At 43.6% G+C, this 19489-nt stretch overlaps 1 protein-coding gene across 2 annotated transcripts in view; it reads left to right on the top strand.

Moving 5' to 3' along the window:
• Positions 1-19489, top strand: part of ppp6r2b (protein phosphatase 6, regulatory subunit 2b) — a 52138-nt gene that overhangs the window by 7468 nt on the left and 25181 nt on the right. Inside the window, exons 2-20 of one of the 2 annotated variants that reach the window (XM_061970461.2) lie at positions 108-263; positions 352-450; positions 2449-2635; positions 6374-6511; positions 6576-6641; positions 6751-6863; positions 6930-7043; positions 7141-7261; positions 9297-9458; positions 9542-9760; positions 9829-9893; positions 9964-10079; positions 10155-10240; positions 10329-10409; positions 10481-10578; positions 12258-12315; positions 12499-12626; positions 12706-12875; positions 12967-13120. In XM_061970461.2, coding sequence (XP_061826445.2) covers positions 127-263; positions 352-450; positions 2449-2635; positions 6374-6511; positions 6576-6641; positions 6751-6863; positions 6930-7043; positions 7141-7261; positions 9297-9458; positions 9542-9760; positions 9829-9893; positions 9964-10079; positions 10155-10240; positions 10329-10409; positions 10481-10578; positions 12258-12315; positions 12499-12626; positions 12706-12875; positions 12967-13120 — 2312 coding nt within the window. In that variant the 5' untranslated portion in view covers positions 108-126. Of the gene's footprint in view, positions 1-107; positions 264-351; positions 451-2448; positions 2636-6141; positions 6200-6373; positions 6512-6575; positions 6642-6750; positions 6864-6929; positions 7044-7140; positions 7262-9296; positions 9459-9541; positions 9761-9828; positions 9894-9963; positions 10080-10154; positions 10241-10328; positions 10410-10480; positions 10579-12257; positions 12316-12498; positions 12627-12705; positions 12876-12966; positions 13121-19489 lie in introns of those variants that run through there. The other variant, XM_061970462.2, reaches the window with a different exon arrangement.

Here is a 19489-nt window from a genome sequence, read left to right as displayed (position 1 = left end):
GATGTTTTGCATTATATCATTTGTGTCAAATGACTGACTCAATGTGTTCTCAGTGACTGATCCAGTTTGTTCTCATATTATGCACAACGCCTCTTTTGCCATTACAGCTAAGTGCGAGTGCCCCTGATGTCAGCCATGTTTTGGAAGTTTGACCTACACACTGCTTCTCACCTGGAGGCTTTACTGGACAAGGAGGATGTCACGCTTACCGAACTTATGGACGAGGACGATGTGCTGCAAGAGTGCAAGGCTCAGAACAGGAGGTTTATTGAAATACCCACTCATACATAAATGGTATTCTCTTGTTTCTCGTTTGTGACAGACTTTTCTTCTGTCCCCGTGGCTTTGTAGACTTCTCCTATTCCTGTGTCAGGACCAGTGCATGCAGGAGCTGGTGCGTAAGATTACTACTGAGCCTCCTGCTGGTATAGAGGAGACCAAGCGATTTAAGTGAGTCTCTGTTTTTGCTGATGGACTACAATGTATTAAGCAATCATCTACCATCTGCAGCTGCTTTTTAAACATTTCCCTTGTTAGTACCGTATTTTCCGCACCATAAGCCGCCCTGGGTTATAAGCCGCGCCTTCAATGAACGGCATATTTCAAAACTTTGTCCACCTATAAGCCGCCCCGTGTTATAAGCCGCATCTAACTGCGCTAAAGGAATGTCAAAAAAACAGTCAGATAGGTCAGTCAAACTTTAATAATATATTAAAAACCAGCGTGATGTGGGCGCGCATGGAGTCGTATATCAACATGGACGGAGCTGCGTGAAAAAAGCCACCCGGCCTCTTCGCGTAAACTTCCCTTAACCACTCGCTCATCTTTTCTTCATCCATCCATCCCTTCGAGTTAGCTTTTATGATGACGCCGGCTGGAAAGGTCTCTTTTGGCAAGGTCTTCCTTTTGAATATCACCATGGGTGGAAGTTTCTGGCCATTAGCATGGCAAGCTAGAACCACAGTGAAGGATGACTTCTCATTCCCTGTGGTGCGAATATTCACCTTACGTGCTCCCGTTGTATCCACAGTGCGGTTCACAGGAATATCAAAAGTCAGTGGAACCTCGTCCATGTTGATAATGTTCTCTGGCCGGATCTTTTTTTCAGCTATCTTGTTTTTACAATATGCACAGAAAGTAGCCAGCTTTTCTTGAAAGTCTTTAGGCAGTTGCTGTGAAATAGTAGTCCGTGTGCGGATGGAGAGATTGCGTCTTTTCATGAACCGGAAACCTGTCGCTTAGTAGGAGCCATTTTGTGGTCTTTACAGATGTAAACACACAAAGGAAATGAAACGTAATATCCGCGCGCTTCTTCTTCTTCTACGGGGGCGGGTGGTTGCTTACAGTAGAAGAAGAAGCGCTTCCTGTTCTATGGGGGCGGGTGCTTACCTTGGCGGTTGCTTGCGTAGAAGAAGAAGCACTTCCTCTTCTACGGGGAAAAAAGATGGCGGCTGTTTACCGTAGTTGCGAGACCGAAACTTTATTAAAATGAATCTTAATATTAATCCATATATAAAGCGCACCGGGTTATAAGCCGCACTGTCAGCTTTTGAGTAAATTTGTGGTTTTTAGGTGCGGCTAATAGTGCGGAAAATACGGTAAATGATAATTCCATTCAGGGTTTCCCTCAGATTGCCAGACTGTGGGAGTGGTCAGTATGACATCATAGTTTTATCTGCGATAATGCATATATTTTCCTTAAAAGGACTAAAACATTGTTATACCTATAACAAATCTGTGTATTATTAATTAGTATTAACATATATTTTTTGTTATATTGCTATGCTGTATTTTTAAATTGTTGCTGCATGTTTGTTGACAAATTCTCAAGTTTATAGAGACTTCTCCAATCCTTTTAGTGACTTTTTCTTTTTTAAAAACAACTAGCAACAAATCTAGAATTTTTTTCTGGTGTTATTGGAGACTGTACTCGTGTTTAGAGACTCTTTACTTTTGTCGCTCGATATCCGCGGCGAACAGCGAGAGCTGCAGGGAATCAGACGTTACTCTCGCTTTGCGCTGCTGCTCCAATTGCATTTTGTCTCCTTAAAAGCCGCCATTAGTATTTGCACATTGCACATTTTGTAGTTGTTGTCCGTGGGTGTACCTGGGCTGTATTCAAGTATGTCCACATCACAGACATGTTGGCTCTGCTCAAAACACTGTGTATTGCTTACGTCATCACAATATTTGGTTTCAGTGATCAGTCTTTTCCGGCTGCCAAAATTTGAGTGCATCACAAGTCAATAGTGCGCAAATAATAGGCCATATTTCGATTAATACATTGTATTACTTTTAATTAGTTTTTATGTAAAAAACCCACATTTTTAAGGTGTGGCGGCTTTTATTTTGCCGTGGTGGCCCGCCACCATCAATGACATGTCGGGGAAACCCTGCCTTTTGTATTTCTCTTGAGCTTACGGCCAGGTGTGCTCGATTGATTCACAGGTATTCAAATATAGCATGCGAGCTATTGACAAGCGATGTGGGCGTCATCAACGACAAGCTGGGTAATGAGGAGCCTCTTCTGGACACCCTGTATGCCTTCCTGGAGCAGCCCTCTCCTCTTAACCCCTTACTGGCATCCTTCTTTAGCAAGACAATTGGGAACCTCATTGCACGGAAGACTGAGCAGGTAACACATTAATCATAAATGAACCATACAGTGACATAATACCTCTCCGTTAGTTACAAAATGAATGTGTTTTCGGACGTTCTAGTCGTGATTATTTTGTCATTTAGTCACACTAATTCCGAAGAGGGCCAGAGGACTACAACTGCATACCTGCCAACGACTCCGGTTTTCCCGTAATTAGTACGGTTTTCGTCAACCTATTCCGGGTTACGGTTGCAGTGATAAAAAATACGGTTTTTCCTTAATTAAGATTTTTTTTTTTTTTTAAAGTTTTATTCACGAAATCGCGTAACAACAATGACAATCGACACTGCTTCCCGTAACTTCCTATCGAGCCATTCCGAATGCCATGCGCGAGGCTATTTATAGCACCGCTGCCAAGCACGAGGCACCAGTTGCCATTGTTTCCAAACGAGCGAACGATCATGGAATCAGCCGGAGAAAAATCGCAAACGAGTCTTAAACCGAAAAGAAAACCGCAGTCATTCCGTGAAGAATATTCAAAAGCCTATCCGGGAATAATTATCCGTTCCAAAAAGGGTGAAAACTACGCGAATTGCACCTTGTGCAGACAAGATTTTTCGATCGGACACGGAGGAATTAGCGATGTAAAAGACCACGTTGGGACAAAAAAACACAAGTCTAATGCCGTTGCTAGCGATACAAGTGGAAAACTTTCAACGTTTTTCGGATTTTAGCCACAAAAAGGTAATGACACCAATGTTATCTATTGGAATTGTTTAGTACTGTTATACTGTTAAAAGTGTTTATACTATTTATGCTTTCAAGTCCAAGTTGAAGAAATCTTGTTAAATGTTGACAGCATAACTACCAAAATACAGAAGTATGTCCTTAATATTTTTGCAGTGCTATTTCTGTTGAAAAGTTCAAATGATTACATTAGAGATGTGATGTGCCACTTTTCAAGTGTCTGATGGCTTCAATTAATTTTCATTAATTTTTCATATTTTGAATTCTTTTGAAAGGCTTACAAAAAAACTACATTTGAATTGTAATTCCATGCTATTGACAGGACTATTAATTTGAATGAAGTTAGCTTACCATGTTTACAGTATGATAATTGTGATAGAAATGTGAATTTTAGGCACAGAATATTTTTTACAATTGAACAAGGCAGCAGATTATACAAGCTTGGACAGAAAGTTAATAATGACACCAATTTTTTTTTAATGGAATTGTTTAGTACTGTTTTACCATTTGTTTACTGTAAAAAGTGTTTATACTTTCAATGAACAAATGGAAGTCTTGTGAAAGGTTGACAGGATAACTGGCATTAACTGTCAAAATAATTTCAAACTATTGAAGTTAGCTTACAGAATAAACATGTCAATCAACCCATATGATTTTTGCTGTAATATTTTTGTTTTGAAAAGTCACTGTGACTGATAGAAAAGTGATGGTTTTAGCAACATTTTAACCTGTCTGAATGCTAATAATCATTTTTGCGTCGGGGGGGCGAAACCTGAACCCCCCCACCAGGACTTTGTCCTGGACCTACCGGGGCCTGCAACCCCTGGACCCTGGCTACTAGGTTTTTCTGATTTCAAAAGTTGTCAGGTATGCAACTGTATCCATCCGTCCATTAGTCAATACAAAATAGAGCTCTTCACTGCAGACATTAAAGCACAAGTGACTAATATCATTATTTCAGTCTCCACTCAAAGTCTTCAATCTGTTCCCATTTCAAAACCAATATTCTCATTGGATATACTGTAATTAGAATTAAGCCTGGGCAGATTGTCAATAAATCAATTATTTGAACGATAAATGAAAATTGACTTAGCATCAATAAATTAAAATGTCTTTGTGTTTGTTTTAACGTTTGTTTGTCAATCAGCGTGCAAGAGGGTTCACTCTGTGTATTGCCCTCAGAACCTGAGCATGTTTGTACAATAACAGAATTAAATTAACAGAGGGAAATCTCGCCATCGTGCCCCACCTCCGGGTTGGGGAGGAGATCTTGCCCCAAGTGGAGGAGTTCAAGTACCTCGGAGTCTTGTTCACGAGTGGGGGAAGAGTGGATCGTGAGATCGACAGGCGGATCGGTGCGGCGTCTTCAGTAATGCGGACGCTGTATCGATCCGTTGTGGTGAAGAAGGAGCTGAGCCGGAAGGCAAAGCTCTCGATTTACCGGTCGATCTACGTTCCCATCCTCACCTATGGTCATGAGCTTTGGGTTATGACCGAAAGGACAAGATCACGGGTACAAGCGGCCCAAATGAGTTTCCTCCGCCGAGTGGCGGGGCTCTCCCTTAGAGATAGGGTGAGAAGCTCTGTCATTCGGGGGGAGCTCAAAGTAAAGCCGCTGCTCCTCCACATGGAGAGGAGCCAGATGAGGTGGTTCGGGCATCTGGTCAGGATGCCACCCGAACGCCTCCCTAGGGAGGTGTTTCGGGCACGTCCGACCGGTAGGAGGCCACGGGGAAGACCCAGGACACGCTGGGAAGACTATCTCTCCCGGCTGGCCTGGGAACGCCTCGGGATCCCCCGGGAGGAGCTGGACGAAGTGGCTGGGGAGAGAGAAGTCTGGGCTTCCCTGCTTAAGCTGCTGCCCCCGCGACCCGACCTCGGATAAGCGGAAGAAGATGGATGGATGAATGGAGGGAAATCTCTTGATGTCCATCCACAATCTTTGTCTCGGCAGGACAGCTAGCTTAAACACATGCATGAACAGAGCCTCGCCGGTGGCTATAGAGAAGCACCGCAAAGTAACAAAAATTAGGAGGAAAAAAGATGATTGCAAAGCCAAATGTTCCTGTGTGGGAATATTTTGGCTTCAAACGGAATGAGCAACATGAGCCCATCAACACTGACAAACGAGCCAGTATGTTGAATTTGTTTGAAAGTGATGGGAAAACAACAAAATCACACATCCCAGTTTTTCCAATTGGGGAAAAAAACTGCACTTCAAGATGTTCAATATTTATTGAAGTTACATTTTTAATAGAGATTGAGAGTCCTTTTTATTTGTATTGTTTGTTTACTTTTTTAGGATAGTTAAAATGTCTTAACAATTACAATGGTAAATATACTAATGAAAAATAAAAGTTTTATAAGTTACTTGCATTATTATCATTATATATTTTGATTACATTAGTGCTTAATTTGGTCTCAAAATAATGCTGAAATTAATATTGTTTATCGGCAAAAATTTGATGATAACACAACATTTATTATCCCTCGCCTAATTAGAAAAATGTGTACTAGACTTAAACTGTTGCCTTTATAACACCTTAATTACTACAGGCAATGGTTTTAGTAGGTAATCTGGGAGAGAGGCAAGTACACCATGAACTGATCGCCAGCCAATCATTTAGACAAAACAACCTTTCACACATATGGACAATTTACTAATGAACCTAACATGGATATATTTGGAATTTGGGGGAGTACCTGCATTAGTTCATAAATCTCTAATAAAACGACTCACCCTTTGATGCTTTGTGACATCGGCGTAGCGTTTCAGAAAGTGTAGATGACCCTGTTGTATTAAGCAGCTTGGGCACAAATGCATTTTTCACATTATCACAGCAGCACATCGCAGTAAGTTTTATTTTTAGTTTCATTGTTTTTTCAGTCTGTGGTAGCATCACAGAAAAATATAAATACAAAGAAAAACATTGTACAACTTAAGATGTTTCAATTCAGCCTGTTTGATGTTATTGTTTTTGCAACTTACACTTGTCGTCTTGATGGCGTTTCCCCTTTTCTGTTCAGGTGATCAGTTTCCTGCGGGGGAAGGACGGATTCCTTTCCTTAGTTCTGAAGCACATCGATACGTCAGCTATGATGGATGTTCTTCTACGACTCATCAGCTGCGTGGAGCCCCCTCCTCTTCGTCTGGAGACCCTGGCTGTATGAAACAAATAAACACTCATTTACACTTTGACACATGTACTGATGTGTTGTTTGTTTACAGTGGTTGAATGAAGAGAAGCTGGCCCAAAGACTCATAGAGATCATTCATCCAGAGAAGGATGAAGAAGTAGGAGCATATTCTTGTAATTCAGTAGAAAGGCCTTGCTATAGTTAGCTCTATCGCCCATCGAGCATTGTTATGCAATATTCTGAATGTCTGTTTTCTTTCTGTCAAGAGGCAGTCCAACGCCTCTCAGACTTTGTGCGACATTATTCGTTTAAGCAGAGACCAGGCGAATCAGCTTCAAGAGATGTCCCAGCCTGACCCTTTGCTGACTGTGCTGGAATCGTACGTCACAAAGACAATCTTGCTAGTGTTGCATTAGCAGGATATAAAATTGATGTCGTTCTGCAGGCAGGAGTGTGTGGAGCAGCTGCTGCAGAACATGTTCTCGGGAGACCGAACTGAGAGCTGCATTGTTAATGGCATTCAGGTTCTGCTCACATTATTGGAAATCAGAAGGCCAGTGTGAGTTGACTACAAACATTTCTTCAAAGATTCAACCTCCAAAGGTTTCAATTCAAACATTGACAGCGGTCCCTTTTTCTGTTCTTGCTATGCTCAGTGTGGATGGAGTAATGGATGCTCAGGGATTTGAGAGAAGCTACACTATTAACAGCAGCATTCTGTTGGCCATCCAGCCACACTTGGTACATTTCCACCAGCTTCTCCTAGAGCCCCCGAAGGTATGTTAACAAGATGCATACCTGCCAACTACTCCGGTTTTCCCGTAATTAGTACGGTTTTCATCAACCTATTCCGGGTTACGGTTGCAGTGATAAAAAATACGGTTTTTCATTAATTTAAAAAATATATTTTTTAAAAAGTTTTATTCACGAAATCGCGTAACAATGACAATCGACACTGCTTCCCGTAACTTCCTATCGAGCCATTCCGAATGCCATGTGCGAGGCTATTTATAGCACCGCTGCCAAGCACGAGGCACCAGTTGTATGGCGTCACATTAGTGCCAAAAATCAGAGCGCATAAAAACTGTTATCGCGCGCTGATTCTCCACTTCGTGCGCGCGCGTGGTGCCTTTTAGCGTGCGCGCGGTGCCTTTCTGCGCGCTCTCTGTGTACTCCTGGCATCTCTCCTCGCGCTGTCATGTTTCTTTTTGGCACTTTGGGGGCGGGTATGCTTAGACGGCCCCTTCTTTTTGATTGGTCAGGCGAAAAACGCTGAAAACTGCTCAGAGCCAATCAGAAGTATAGCAGGGCGGCTCATCGTCAATATGTATCAAGATTTACGGAGGAAGAAGTGGATAAAAAAATGTCGCGCGCTGATGAAGGTTATTTCATACCACATAAACACAATACAGGGTAATACAAAATGTGACCCAAATAAATAATAAGACAACAAACACCATAATCACATCTTTCAGCCAGAACTGGTCCACCAGCAATAACATTATTTTATATTTTCACTTCTTCTTGAACATTTGTTTTCTAATTTATGGAATTTCTTTTGATTCAGCCATAAAATTAATGAAATAATCTTTGAATTGTGTTTTTAAAATGTTAAAAATAGCTTTTAATTATGTATTCTGAAACAGTTTAAAATAATCAGAGAACTGACTAACACTGACCCTACACAACTATGTTGCACAATTAAGTCTTTTTTTTTTTAAAGCAAAAGAGGTAATTTCAACAGGTACAGCATCCTATGTCATATCTACATGTAATAAGATTTGTAACAAGGCAAACCGTTTGTAAATTGGTCGAAAATCGAGCAAGTTATGGTAATTTAATGAGTACATGTACCATTGACATCGATGTAATGATTGAGGCTAGATGTCCGAGGTAAGATGGCTACAACGTTGCTACGCTGGAGAATGATTGGTCATATGAAAAATGCTCACAGCCAATCGGAAAGAAGGGGCCGTCTAAGCATACCCGCCCCCAAAGTGCCAAAAACAAACATGACAGCGCGAGGAGAGATGCCAGGAGTACACAGAGAGTGCGCAGAAAGGCGTCGCACGCGCAGAAAGGCACCGCACGCGCGCTAAAAGGCACCGCGCGCGCGCTAAAAGGCACCGCGCGCGACACCATTTTGCGCGCGCGCGGTGCCTTTCTGTGCGCGCGCGCACGAAGTGGAGAATCAGCACGCGATAACAGTTTTTATGCGCTCGGATTTTTGGCACTAATGTGACGCCATGCAGTTGCCATTGTTTCCAAACGAGCGAACGATCATGGAATCAGCCGGAGAAAAATCGCAAACGAGTCTTAAACCGAAAAGAAAACTGCAGTCATTCCGTGAAGAATATTCAAAAGCCTATCCGGGAATAATTATCCGTTCCAAAAAGGGTGAAAACTACGCGAATTGCACCTTGTGCAGACAAGATTTTTCGATCGGACACGGAGGAATTAGCAATGTAAAAGACCACGTTGGGACAAAAAAACACAAGTCTAATGCCGTTGCTAGCGATACAAGTGGAAAACTTTCAACGTTTTTCGTCGCCCAAACAGTGATGGTTTTAGCAACATTTTAACCTGTCTGAATGCTACTAATCATTTTGCGTCCTGGACCTACCGGGGCCTGCGGCCCCTGGCTACTAGGTTTTTCTGATTTCAAAAGTTGGCAGGTATGAAGATGGATAAAATCATTTTCAGGGCCTAATAAGACCTTACTATAACATTTTCCGTATTCAGAGGTTTTAATCATGTGGAAGTGAACTACATTCGTTTACAGCTTTTGTGTTCTTTTTGGGTGTATCCACAGCGAAGTCGTATGCTGACGACTTTAGGTGTGATAGAGGAACCTTTAGGGAACACAAGGCTGCACGTAGCCAGACTAGTGGCCTCTCTGCTCTACACCAGTTCTGCCAGCCACGCAGTCATAGCACAGGAACTTTGCAGACTCAATACAGTGGATCTGCTTTTGGTGAGATGAAACCACACATGAACCTTTTTCAATGTTTTTTGTTCTTAAAAATGACTTGTTTTGCCAACGCCATTGTCTTCCAGAACTTGTTCTTCAAGTACACATGGAATAACTTCCTGCACCTCCAAGTGGAGCTCTGTGTTGCGGCCATCCTGCGGCCCTGTGCCCATGAAATGAGACTTCAGCCAGCTGTAGGATCCCAGGACAAGGTCAAGTCTCCTCAGGATGCATCACAGGAGCAGGCTGTGACAGAAACGCCAGTCACCCCCGAAAACGCTGCACATAATTTATTGGTGACTCATGTAAGTGTCTTTCACTTACTAAAGACTCCCAGTCGAAGATTCTGATGGCCTCGTTTTCCCCCCTTAAGCTGTTTCAGCATTGCCGTCTTGTTCAGAGGATTCTAGTTGCCTGGGAAGAGAACGATAAAACACAGTAAGAGACTTTGAGACAATGGCTTGTTTTTGTTTAGAGGCATGAGCTAACAGTGGGGAATTTGTTTTAGATCAGAAGGTGGGATGAGGAGAGGCTACATGGGACATCTAACCAGGATTGCCAATACCGTGGTCCACAATCTGGAGAAAGGACCGGTTCACACCCAGATTAATAATCTCATCTGCGGTATGTGTGGATAGTAAAACATTAATTCAATTCAATGATATTAAAGGAAGACACTCCTGCTGCGTAATGTTGTAGAGCTGCCAGATGACTGCAGGGGGCGCTGGGAGGCTTTTGTGGACCAGACGCTTTCAGAGACAAACAGGAGAAACACCTTGGATCTGGTAAATATTCACACATTTGCACAACAGAATGCCACACAAGTCAGTTGTATTTATGCACAAACTTTAAACTTTCTGTTTGCACGTTTAGGTCGGCAGCGGGAATCCACGTCCTTCCTCAGAGGACGATATGATGGAGAGCCCTTTCCCAAAAGAACTGTCACTGCAGCAGGTATCCGCACACACAAAACATTAAGGCCACCTGCTATGGAGCCTTCTAATCAAACTGTGTTTGTGTTACAGGCATTTTCTGACTACCAGATTCAGCAGATGACAGCAAACTTTGTTGATCAGTTTGGCTTCAACGACGAAGAGTTCACCGATCATGACGACAGCATCGGGTATGTATACTAATATACAGGTAAAAGCCAGTAAATTAGAATATTTTGAAAAACTTGATTTATTTCAGTAATTGCATTCAAAAGGTGTAACTTGTACATTATATTTATTCATTGCACACAGACTGATGCATTCAAATGTTTATTTCATTTAATTTTGATGATTTGAAGTGGCAACAAATGAAAATCCAAAATTCCGTGTGTCACAAAATTAGAATATTGTGTAAGGGTTAAATTTTGAAGACACCTGGTGCCACAAACTAATCAGCTGATTAACTCAAAACACCTGCAAAGGGCTTTAAATGGTCTCTCAGTCCAGTTCTGAAGCCTACACAAACATGGGGAAGACTTCAGATTTGACAGCTGTCCAAAAGGCAACCATCGACACATTGCACAAGGAGGGAAAGACACAAAAGGTTATTGCTGAAGAGGCTGGCTGTTCTCAGAGCTCTGTGTCCAAACACATTAATGGAGAGGCAAAGGGAAGGAAAAACTGTGGTCAGAAAAAGTGTACAAGCGATAGGGATCACCGCGCCCTGGTCAAGATTGTGAAAAAAAACCCATTCAAAAATGTGGGGGAGATTCAGAAGGAGTGGACAGCTGCTGGAGTCAGTGCTTCAAGATCCACCACCAAGAGACGCTTGAAAGACATGGGTTTCAACTGCCGCATACCTCGTGTCAAGCCACTGTTGACCAAGAAACAGCGCGAAAAGCGTCTCACCTGGGCTAAGGAAAAAAAGAGCTGGACTGCTGCTGAGTGGTCCAAAGTCATGTTTTCTGACGAAAGCAAATTTTGCATTTCCTTTGGAAATCGAGGTCCCAGAGTCTGGAGGAAGACAGGAGAGGCACAGGATCCACGTTGCCTGAAGTCTAGTGTAAAGTTTCCACCATCAGTGATGGTTTGGGGTGCCATGTCATCTGCTGGTGTCGGTCCACTCTGTTTCCTGAGATCCAGGGTCAACGCAGCCGTCTACCAGCAAGTTTTAGAGCACTTCATGCTTCCTGCTGCTGACCTGCTCTATGGAGATGGAGATTTCAAGTTCCAACAGGACTTGGCGCCTGCACACAGCGCAAAATCTACCCGTGCCTGGTTTACGGACCATGGTATTTCTGTTCTAAATTGGCCCGCCAACTCCCCTGACCTTAGCCCCATAGAAAATCTGTGGGGTATTGTGAAAAGGAAGATGCAGAATGCCAGACCCAAAAACGCAGAAGAGTTGAAGGCCACTATCAGAGCAACCTGGGCTCTCATAACACCTGAGCAGTGCCAGAAACTCATCGACTCCATGCCACGCCGCATTAACGCAGTAATTGAGGCAAAAGGAGCTCCAACCAAGTATTGAGTATTGTACATGCTCATATTTTTCATTTTCATACTTTTCAGTTGGCCAACATTTCTAAAAAAAACCTTTTTTGTATTAGCCTTAAGTAATATTCTAATTTTGTGACACACGGAATTTGGGATTTTCATTTGTTGCCACTTCAAATCATCAAAATTAAATGAAATAAACATTTGAATGCATCAGTCTGTGTGCAATGAATAAATATAATGTACAAGTTACACCTTTTGAATGCAATTACTGAAATAAATCAAGTTTTTCAAAATATTCTAATTTACTGGCTTTTACCTGTATGTGTGTGTTATAACTATGTTGACCAGGGGAATCCTTTTCTTGTTGTAGGGCAACATTTGATCGAATCGCAGAGATCAATATCAACATTGATGTAGGCCAAGACAGTGTGAGTTTCCACATTTGTTGTGTACCTTTTTGGAATTTGATTATTACTGGATAATAGAATAACATTGAGAAACATAAGCATTTATTTGCCATTTAGTGCTCCATCATCTCTAGCCAGTGTAATTCTAGTCTATAGCTCAAATAGGTACTAGGAATGCTGCTAAATGACATATTTACCTTGAAGGCCAATACAGCTGTGTTTGACGCCTGTGCCAAAGAGAGGATTCAACCCTTTGATGATGATGATGACGAAGAGGACATCTGGGAGGACAAAGAGATTAACTATGCAACACAAACCAAGTCGAGGAACAGGTTTGCAGACTTGGTAATTGCAGTCTTAAATCATCTAGTCTTCTGATGGTTAAAGATGAATTTATTCTGCCCAATGAAGATTTGGTGGGTCACAGGCAGCTCAAGGCCAGGCAGCTGCTAGAACCTGTGATAGGTCAACTACCGCTGCCACGCAGGCCTCCGACAAAGCAACAGGCTCTGACTCAGATGAAGGAGAGGAGTCGAAAGATGACCTCGACCCCTTCTCCAGCCAGGCCGAGCCCACAAAGAGTGAGCATATAATATTCATACCATTGTTTTATTTGCTCTTTCTGAGGGAACGACAGGTTTTGAGCAACTGTAGTGCTGCATTGTCCCTCAGACTCTGGAGACTGGATTGCAGACTTTGGGGAGGTGAACTCAAAGGCTCCTGCTGCAGGCGTAGGTTTTGCAGCCTGGGACAATCCCCAAACAGCAGCCACAGAGACGCCGGAGAAAGGCTGGGCCAAGTTCACAGACTTCCAGCCTTTTTGTTGGTGAGTGTGCAGAATGTCCAGTCATAGGAATATTATCTTTACTGGGAAAGATCAAAATATCCCGGTGCTGTTCCAAAAGAAACCTCTACTAGTAGAGTACAACCAGCGTGATTTCAAAACCTTAACCTCAAACACTAAATTCAGTGTCAAACTTTAACAACGTGCTGTTAGTGGCTTTCACCAGGGACAGAACAAGGAAGGCCAGGGTGACGTTCCAAAAGCAAACCACTAAACTGAGTGAACATATTTCTCAGATAGATGGACAAAGTGGATACCTGGCTCACTTGATTCAGTGCAAATGAAAGAATGAGAGCACATCTTTCCAGTAGCACATTTGTAGCGCTTAATGTGTGTCTCTATTACAAAAGTTTTTTTTGGGGTTTTGAATTTTGCAAACTGATTTTGTTCTCCTCAGCCTTCCTGGTAAGGTCTATTCAGGTGTACTGGAGAGGAGGCTACGCCGGATAGTCGAACCTCGGATTCAGGAGGAACAGTGTGGTTTTCGTCCTGGTCGTGGAACTGTGGACCAGCTCTATACTCTCGGCAGGGTCCTTGAGGGTGCATGGGAGTTTGCCCAACCAGTCTACATGTGTTTTGTGGACTTGGAGAAGGCATTCGACCGTGTCCCTCGGGAAGTCCTGTGGGGAGTGCTCAGAGAGTATGGGGTATCAGACTGTCTGATTGTGGCAGTCCGCTCCCTGTATGCTCAGTGCCAGAGCTTGGTCCGCATTGCCGGCAGTAAGTCGGACACGTTTCCGGTGAGGGTTGGACTCCGCCAAGGCTGCCCTTTGTCACCGATTCTGTTCATAACTTTTATGGACAGAATTTCTAGGCGCAGTCAAGGTGTTGAGGGGATCTGGTTTGGTGGCTGCAGGATTAGGTCTCTGCTTTTTGCAGATGATGTGGTCCTGATGGCTTCATCTGGCCAGGATCTTCAGCTCTCACTGGATCGGTTCGCAGCCGAGTGTGAAGCGACTGGGATGAGAATCAGCACCTCCAAGTCCGAGTCCATGGTTCTCGCCCGGAAAAGGGTGGAGTGCCATCTCCGGGTTGGGGAGGAGATCTTGCCCCAAGTGGAGGAGTTCAAGTACCTCGGAGTCTTGTTCACGAGTGGGGGAAGAGTGGATCGTGAGATCGACAGGCGGATCGGTGCGGCGTCTTCAGTAATGCGGACGCTGTATCGATCCGTTGTGGTGAAGAAGGAGCTGAGCCGGAAGGCAAAGCTCTCAATTTACCGGTCGATCTACGTTCCCATCCTCACCTATGGTCATGAGCTTTGGGTTATGACCGAAAGGACAAGATCACGGGTACAAGCGGCCCAAATGAGTTTCCTCCGTCGGGTGGCGGGGCTCTCCCTTAGAGATAGGGTGAGAAGCTCTGCCATCCGGGAGGAGCTCAAAGTAAAGCCGCTGCTCCTCCACATCGAGAGGAGCCAGATGAGGTGGTTCGGGCATCTGGTCAGGATGCCACCCGAACGCCTCCCTAGGGAGGTGTTTAGGGCACGTCCGACCGGTAGGAGGCCGCGGGGAAGACCCAGGACACGTTGGGAAGACTATGTCTCCCGGCTGGCCTGGGAACGCCTCGGGGTCCCCCGGGAGGAGCTGGACGAAGTGGCTGGGGAGAGGGAAGTCTGGACTTCCCTGCTTAGGCTGCTGCCCCCGCGACCCGACCTCGGATAAGCGGAAGAAGATGGATGGATGGATGGATGGATTTTGTTTACTTCAAACTATGCTGACAATTTCATTGAATAAACATTTGGAAGAATAAGTTGTTTTACAATTACATTTTTTAAATTAGTATTTTGAAAATTCAGTGCAGGAATATTTTCAATATTTAATATTTACATTTTTCTAACTATTTTAACAAACTGAACGATTTTAAACACACATTTTCTCATAATTCTGTCAGCATAATTTGATGTAAAAATAAAAATAAAAAAATAAAATCTGTTCACAAAATTCAAACGCAAAAAAATCAGTTGCATAAATTAATTGTCAAAAAAGCTTTTGTAATAAATACACAAAAAATATATATTTTTGCATAATCACACCCATTCTGGAACATTTGGCACTTTTACATTTGTTTTTTTTATATTGCCATGGTTAGGATGCCAAAAGTCAGTTTACAGTCTTTGCTTGTTGTAAATTCAGAGCTTGGAATTCAAGTACCGTGACCTTCTCAACAGGCACCCAAACCACTGAAGTTTACCTGTAGTGTGTTGGCGCTAGGGCCAATACTTTCCCAAGAAACTATATCATTTTCAGATGCTGGGATTTATACATTAATTCCCATTCAATTCCAATGCCCTGACGCTGTGAAGCACTGAGAGCTCATATGAATGACAGAAACCGCCATCCTTTCTGTCAATGTTTTCATTCATTCAGGTCATTGTGATCTCAGAGCATTCAATCGATCGCAACTGGACTGTTTGGTTTGTCTCAGAAGACGTTTCGCCTCTCATCTGAGTAGACTTCATCAGTTCATGCTCATAGACTTAGATTGGTTAGATCTAGTCTTAGACTAGATCAAGTCTAGCTGCTGGGGAAATGACACTTACACGACTGTCGTAGGCTTTGACAGTAGGATTACTCGTTTGCATCAAAACCGTTTTTTTCTCACTACAATAGGGCAAAACTACCCTTTTCCAGGCACATCCTCCTGGTTTTGGAGTATAAACATTTGGGGTTTTGGCACCAGCCGCTAGGCTAGATCTGACTAATCCAAGTCTAAGACTAGATCTGACCAATCTAAATCTAAGACTTGATCTGACCAGTCTAAGACTAGATCTAACCAATCTAAGTCTAAGACTAGATCTGACAAAACTAAGTCTAAAACTAGTACTGACCAATCTAAGTCTATGAGCATGAACTGATGAAGCATACTAAGGTAATGGCACCAGCCGCTAGGCTAGATCTGACCAATCTAAATCTAAGACTAGATCTGACCAATCTAAGTCTAAGACTAGATCTAACCAATCTAAGTCTAAGACTAGATCTGACAAAACTAAGTCTAAAACTAGATCTGACCAATCTAAGTCTATGAGCATGAACTGATGAAGCATACTAAGGTAATGGCACCAGCCGCGAGGCTAGATCTGACTAATCCAAGTCTAAAACTAGATCTGACCAATCTAAGTCTAAGACTAGATCTGATCAATCTACGTCTAAGACTAGATGTGACCAGTCTAAGACTAGATCTGACAAAACACAGTCTAAAACTAGATCTGACCAATCTAAGTCTGAGTATGAACTGATGAAGCATACTAAGGTAATGGCACCAGTCGCTAGGCTAGATCTGACCAATCTAAGTGTAAGACTAGATCTGATCAATCTAAGTCTAAGACTAGATCTGACCAATATAAGTCTAAAGCTAGATGTGACCAATATAAGTCTAAAACTAGATCTGACCAATCTAAGTCTGAGCATAAACTGATGAAGCCTACTCGGATGAGAAATGAAACGTCTTCTAAGGCAAACCAAACAGTCCAGTTAAAGTTAAAGTACCAATGATTGTCACACACACACTAGGTGTGGTGAAATTATTCTCTGCATTTGACCCATCACCCTTGATCACCCCCTGGGAGGTGAGGGGAGCAGTGAGCAGCAGCGCTGGCCACGCCCGGGAGTCATTTTTGGTGATTTAACCCCCAATTCCAAGTGTCGTTAAGTAAAGAGAATTTAAAAAGGGTTGGACAAAATGATTTAATTTTGCCCCCATCAGCACAAATCTGTTTTGGATTGCAACAAGTGCATTAGCATTAGATAAGACTGTTAAAATAAAAGGCCATTACAGTATGTAACAAAGCATGAGTAGTGCCGACACACTTCATTGTTGATGAAAACAAAACTTTAACAATGGAAGTCCTCCTTTGAGCAAATGACACAGCAAGAGAAAACTATATGACTATTTATTTATCCAAGAGTAATTCAGAATTTTCCATATGAAGTTATTTTTTTATATTGTTATTATTATTCCACGTCCCAAGAGCCAGCTTATGTAGCCGAGGATCGGACCGCCAAGTGCCCTGTCCTCGGCTGCCGCCCAGCTCAGGGGAACCGGAGGGTGTGTTCCAACTATCGTGGGATCACACTCCTCAGCCTTCCCGGTAAGGTCTATTCAGGTGTACTGGAGAGGAGGCTACGCCGGATAGTCGAACCTCGGATTCAGGAGGAACAGTGTGGTTTTCGTTCTGGTCGTGGAACTGTGGACCAGCTCTATACTCTGGGCAGGGTCCTTGAGGGTGCATGGGAGTTTGCCCAACCAGTCTACATGTGCTTTGTGGACTTGGAGAAGGCATTCGACCGTGTCCCTCGGGAAGTCCTGTGGGGAGTGCTCAGAGAGTATGGGGTAACGGACTGTCTTATTGTGGCAGTTTTTCCCTGTATGATCAGTGTCAGAGCTTGGTCCGCATTGCCGGCAGTAAGTCGGACACGTTTCCAGTGAGGGTTGGACTCCGCCAAGGCTGCCCTTTGTCACCCATTCTGTTCATAACCTTTATGGACAGAATTTCTAGGCGCAGTCAGGGCGTTGAGGGTATCTGGTTTGGTGGCTGCAGGATTAGGTCTCTGCTTTTTGCAGATGATGTGGTCCTGATGGCTTCATCTGGCCAGGATCTTCAGCTCTCACTGGATCGGTTCGCAGCCGAGTGTGAAGCGACTGGGATGGGAATCAGCACCTCCAAGTCCGAGTCCATGGTTCTCTCCCGGAAAAGGGTGGAGTGCCATCTCCGGGTTGGGGAGGAGATCTTGCCCCAAGTGGAGGAGTTCAAGTACCTCGGAGTCTTGTTCACGAGTGGGGGAAGAGTGGATCGTGAGATCGACAGGCGGATCAGTGCGGCGTCTTCAGTAATGCGGACACTGTATCGATCCGTTGTGGTGAAGAAGGAGCTGAGCCGGAAGGCAAAGCTCTCGATTTACCGGTCGATCTACGTTCCCATCCTCACCTATGGTCATGAGCTTTGGGTCATGACCGAAAGGACAAGATCACGGGTACAAGCGGCCGAAATGAGTTTCCTCCGCCGAGTGGCTGGGCTCTCCCTTAGAGATAGGGTGAGAAGCTCTGTCATCCGGGGGGAGCTCAAAGTAAAGCCGCTGCTCCTCCACATGGAGAGGAGCCAGATGAGGTGGTTCGGGCATCTGGTCAGGATGCCACCCGAACGCCTCCCTAGGGAGGTGTTTAGGGCACGTCCGACCGGTAGGAGGCCACGGGGAAGACCCAGGACACGCTGGGAAGACTATGTCTCCCGGCTGGCCTGGGAACGCCTCGGGATCCCACAGGAAGAGCTGGACGAAGTGGCTGGGGAGAGGGAAGTCTGGGCTTCCCTGCTTAGGCTGCTGCCCCCGCGACCCGACCTCGGATAAGCAGAAGAAGATGGATGGATGGATGGATGGATGGTTATTATTATTGTTATCATATTTTGTTGTTTTAACATGGAAAAAAGTTAGTATGGAAAAGCCCAATAAATGTCAGTGGCTACATATGATCAGTGTGAAAGTAAAAAAAAAAAAAAAGTAAAAAAAAGTGTTCAGAACACACCATGATACACTTTTTGCCACACTTGATTGTTCATTATTCTGCACTTTGTTGACTTCTCAAAAGCTTGCAAGCCACAATTTGCACATTTTCATCAATGAAAAGCATTTTATCATCACATCTTTGATTAAGTGTCCAGCAATAATACGCTAATGACTCTGTTGAGTCAGATCCATTTATTAACTGATGTTTTCATTTTTTAATTAAATCAGTCTAAGTCAGTGGTTCTCAAAGATTTTTGACCATGTACCACCTCAGAAAAAACTTGGCTCTCCAAGTACCACCATGATGAGAAGTATAATTAATATTTCTGGCCACTGTAACATTACACACAGTTTGAACAGTAACACTGTGTTGGAATGTAGGAATATAAAACATTGTATTTTAATCAAGTGATTATTTGGCGTACCACTTGATGGAGCCTGTGTACCACTAGTGCAGGGGTCGGCAACCCGCGGCTCCGGAGCCGCATGCGCCTCTTTGATCACTCTGGTGCGGCTCAGCTGCATACTTGCCGACCCTCCCGATTTTCCCGGGAGATTTCCTGATTTTAGTGCCTCTCGCAGAAAACTCCCGGGATTAATATTCTTCGATTTTCACCCTAACAATAATAATAAGGGCGTGCTATGTTGGTACAGCATTCAGCACCCTCTACAATCTGTACAAACAGCGTGCCAGCCCAGCCTTTTGTTGTATGCATTTTCTACTTGCACACGTACGTGACAGCAAGGCATGCTTGGTCAACAGCCACACAGGTTACACTGACGGTGGCCATATAAAATAACTTTAACATTCTTACTAATAATGCACCACACTTTGAACCAAAACCAAACAAGA

Source organism: Nerophis lumbriciformis, linkage group LG10, assembly GCF_033978685.3.
Source record: "Nerophis lumbriciformis linkage group LG10, RoL_Nlum_v2.1, whole genome shotgun sequence".
Lineage (NCBI taxonomy): Eukaryota > Metazoa > Chordata > Actinopteri > Syngnathiformes > Syngnathidae > Nerophis > Nerophis lumbriciformis.
This window is presented reverse-complemented; position numbering and strand designations above follow the sequence as displayed.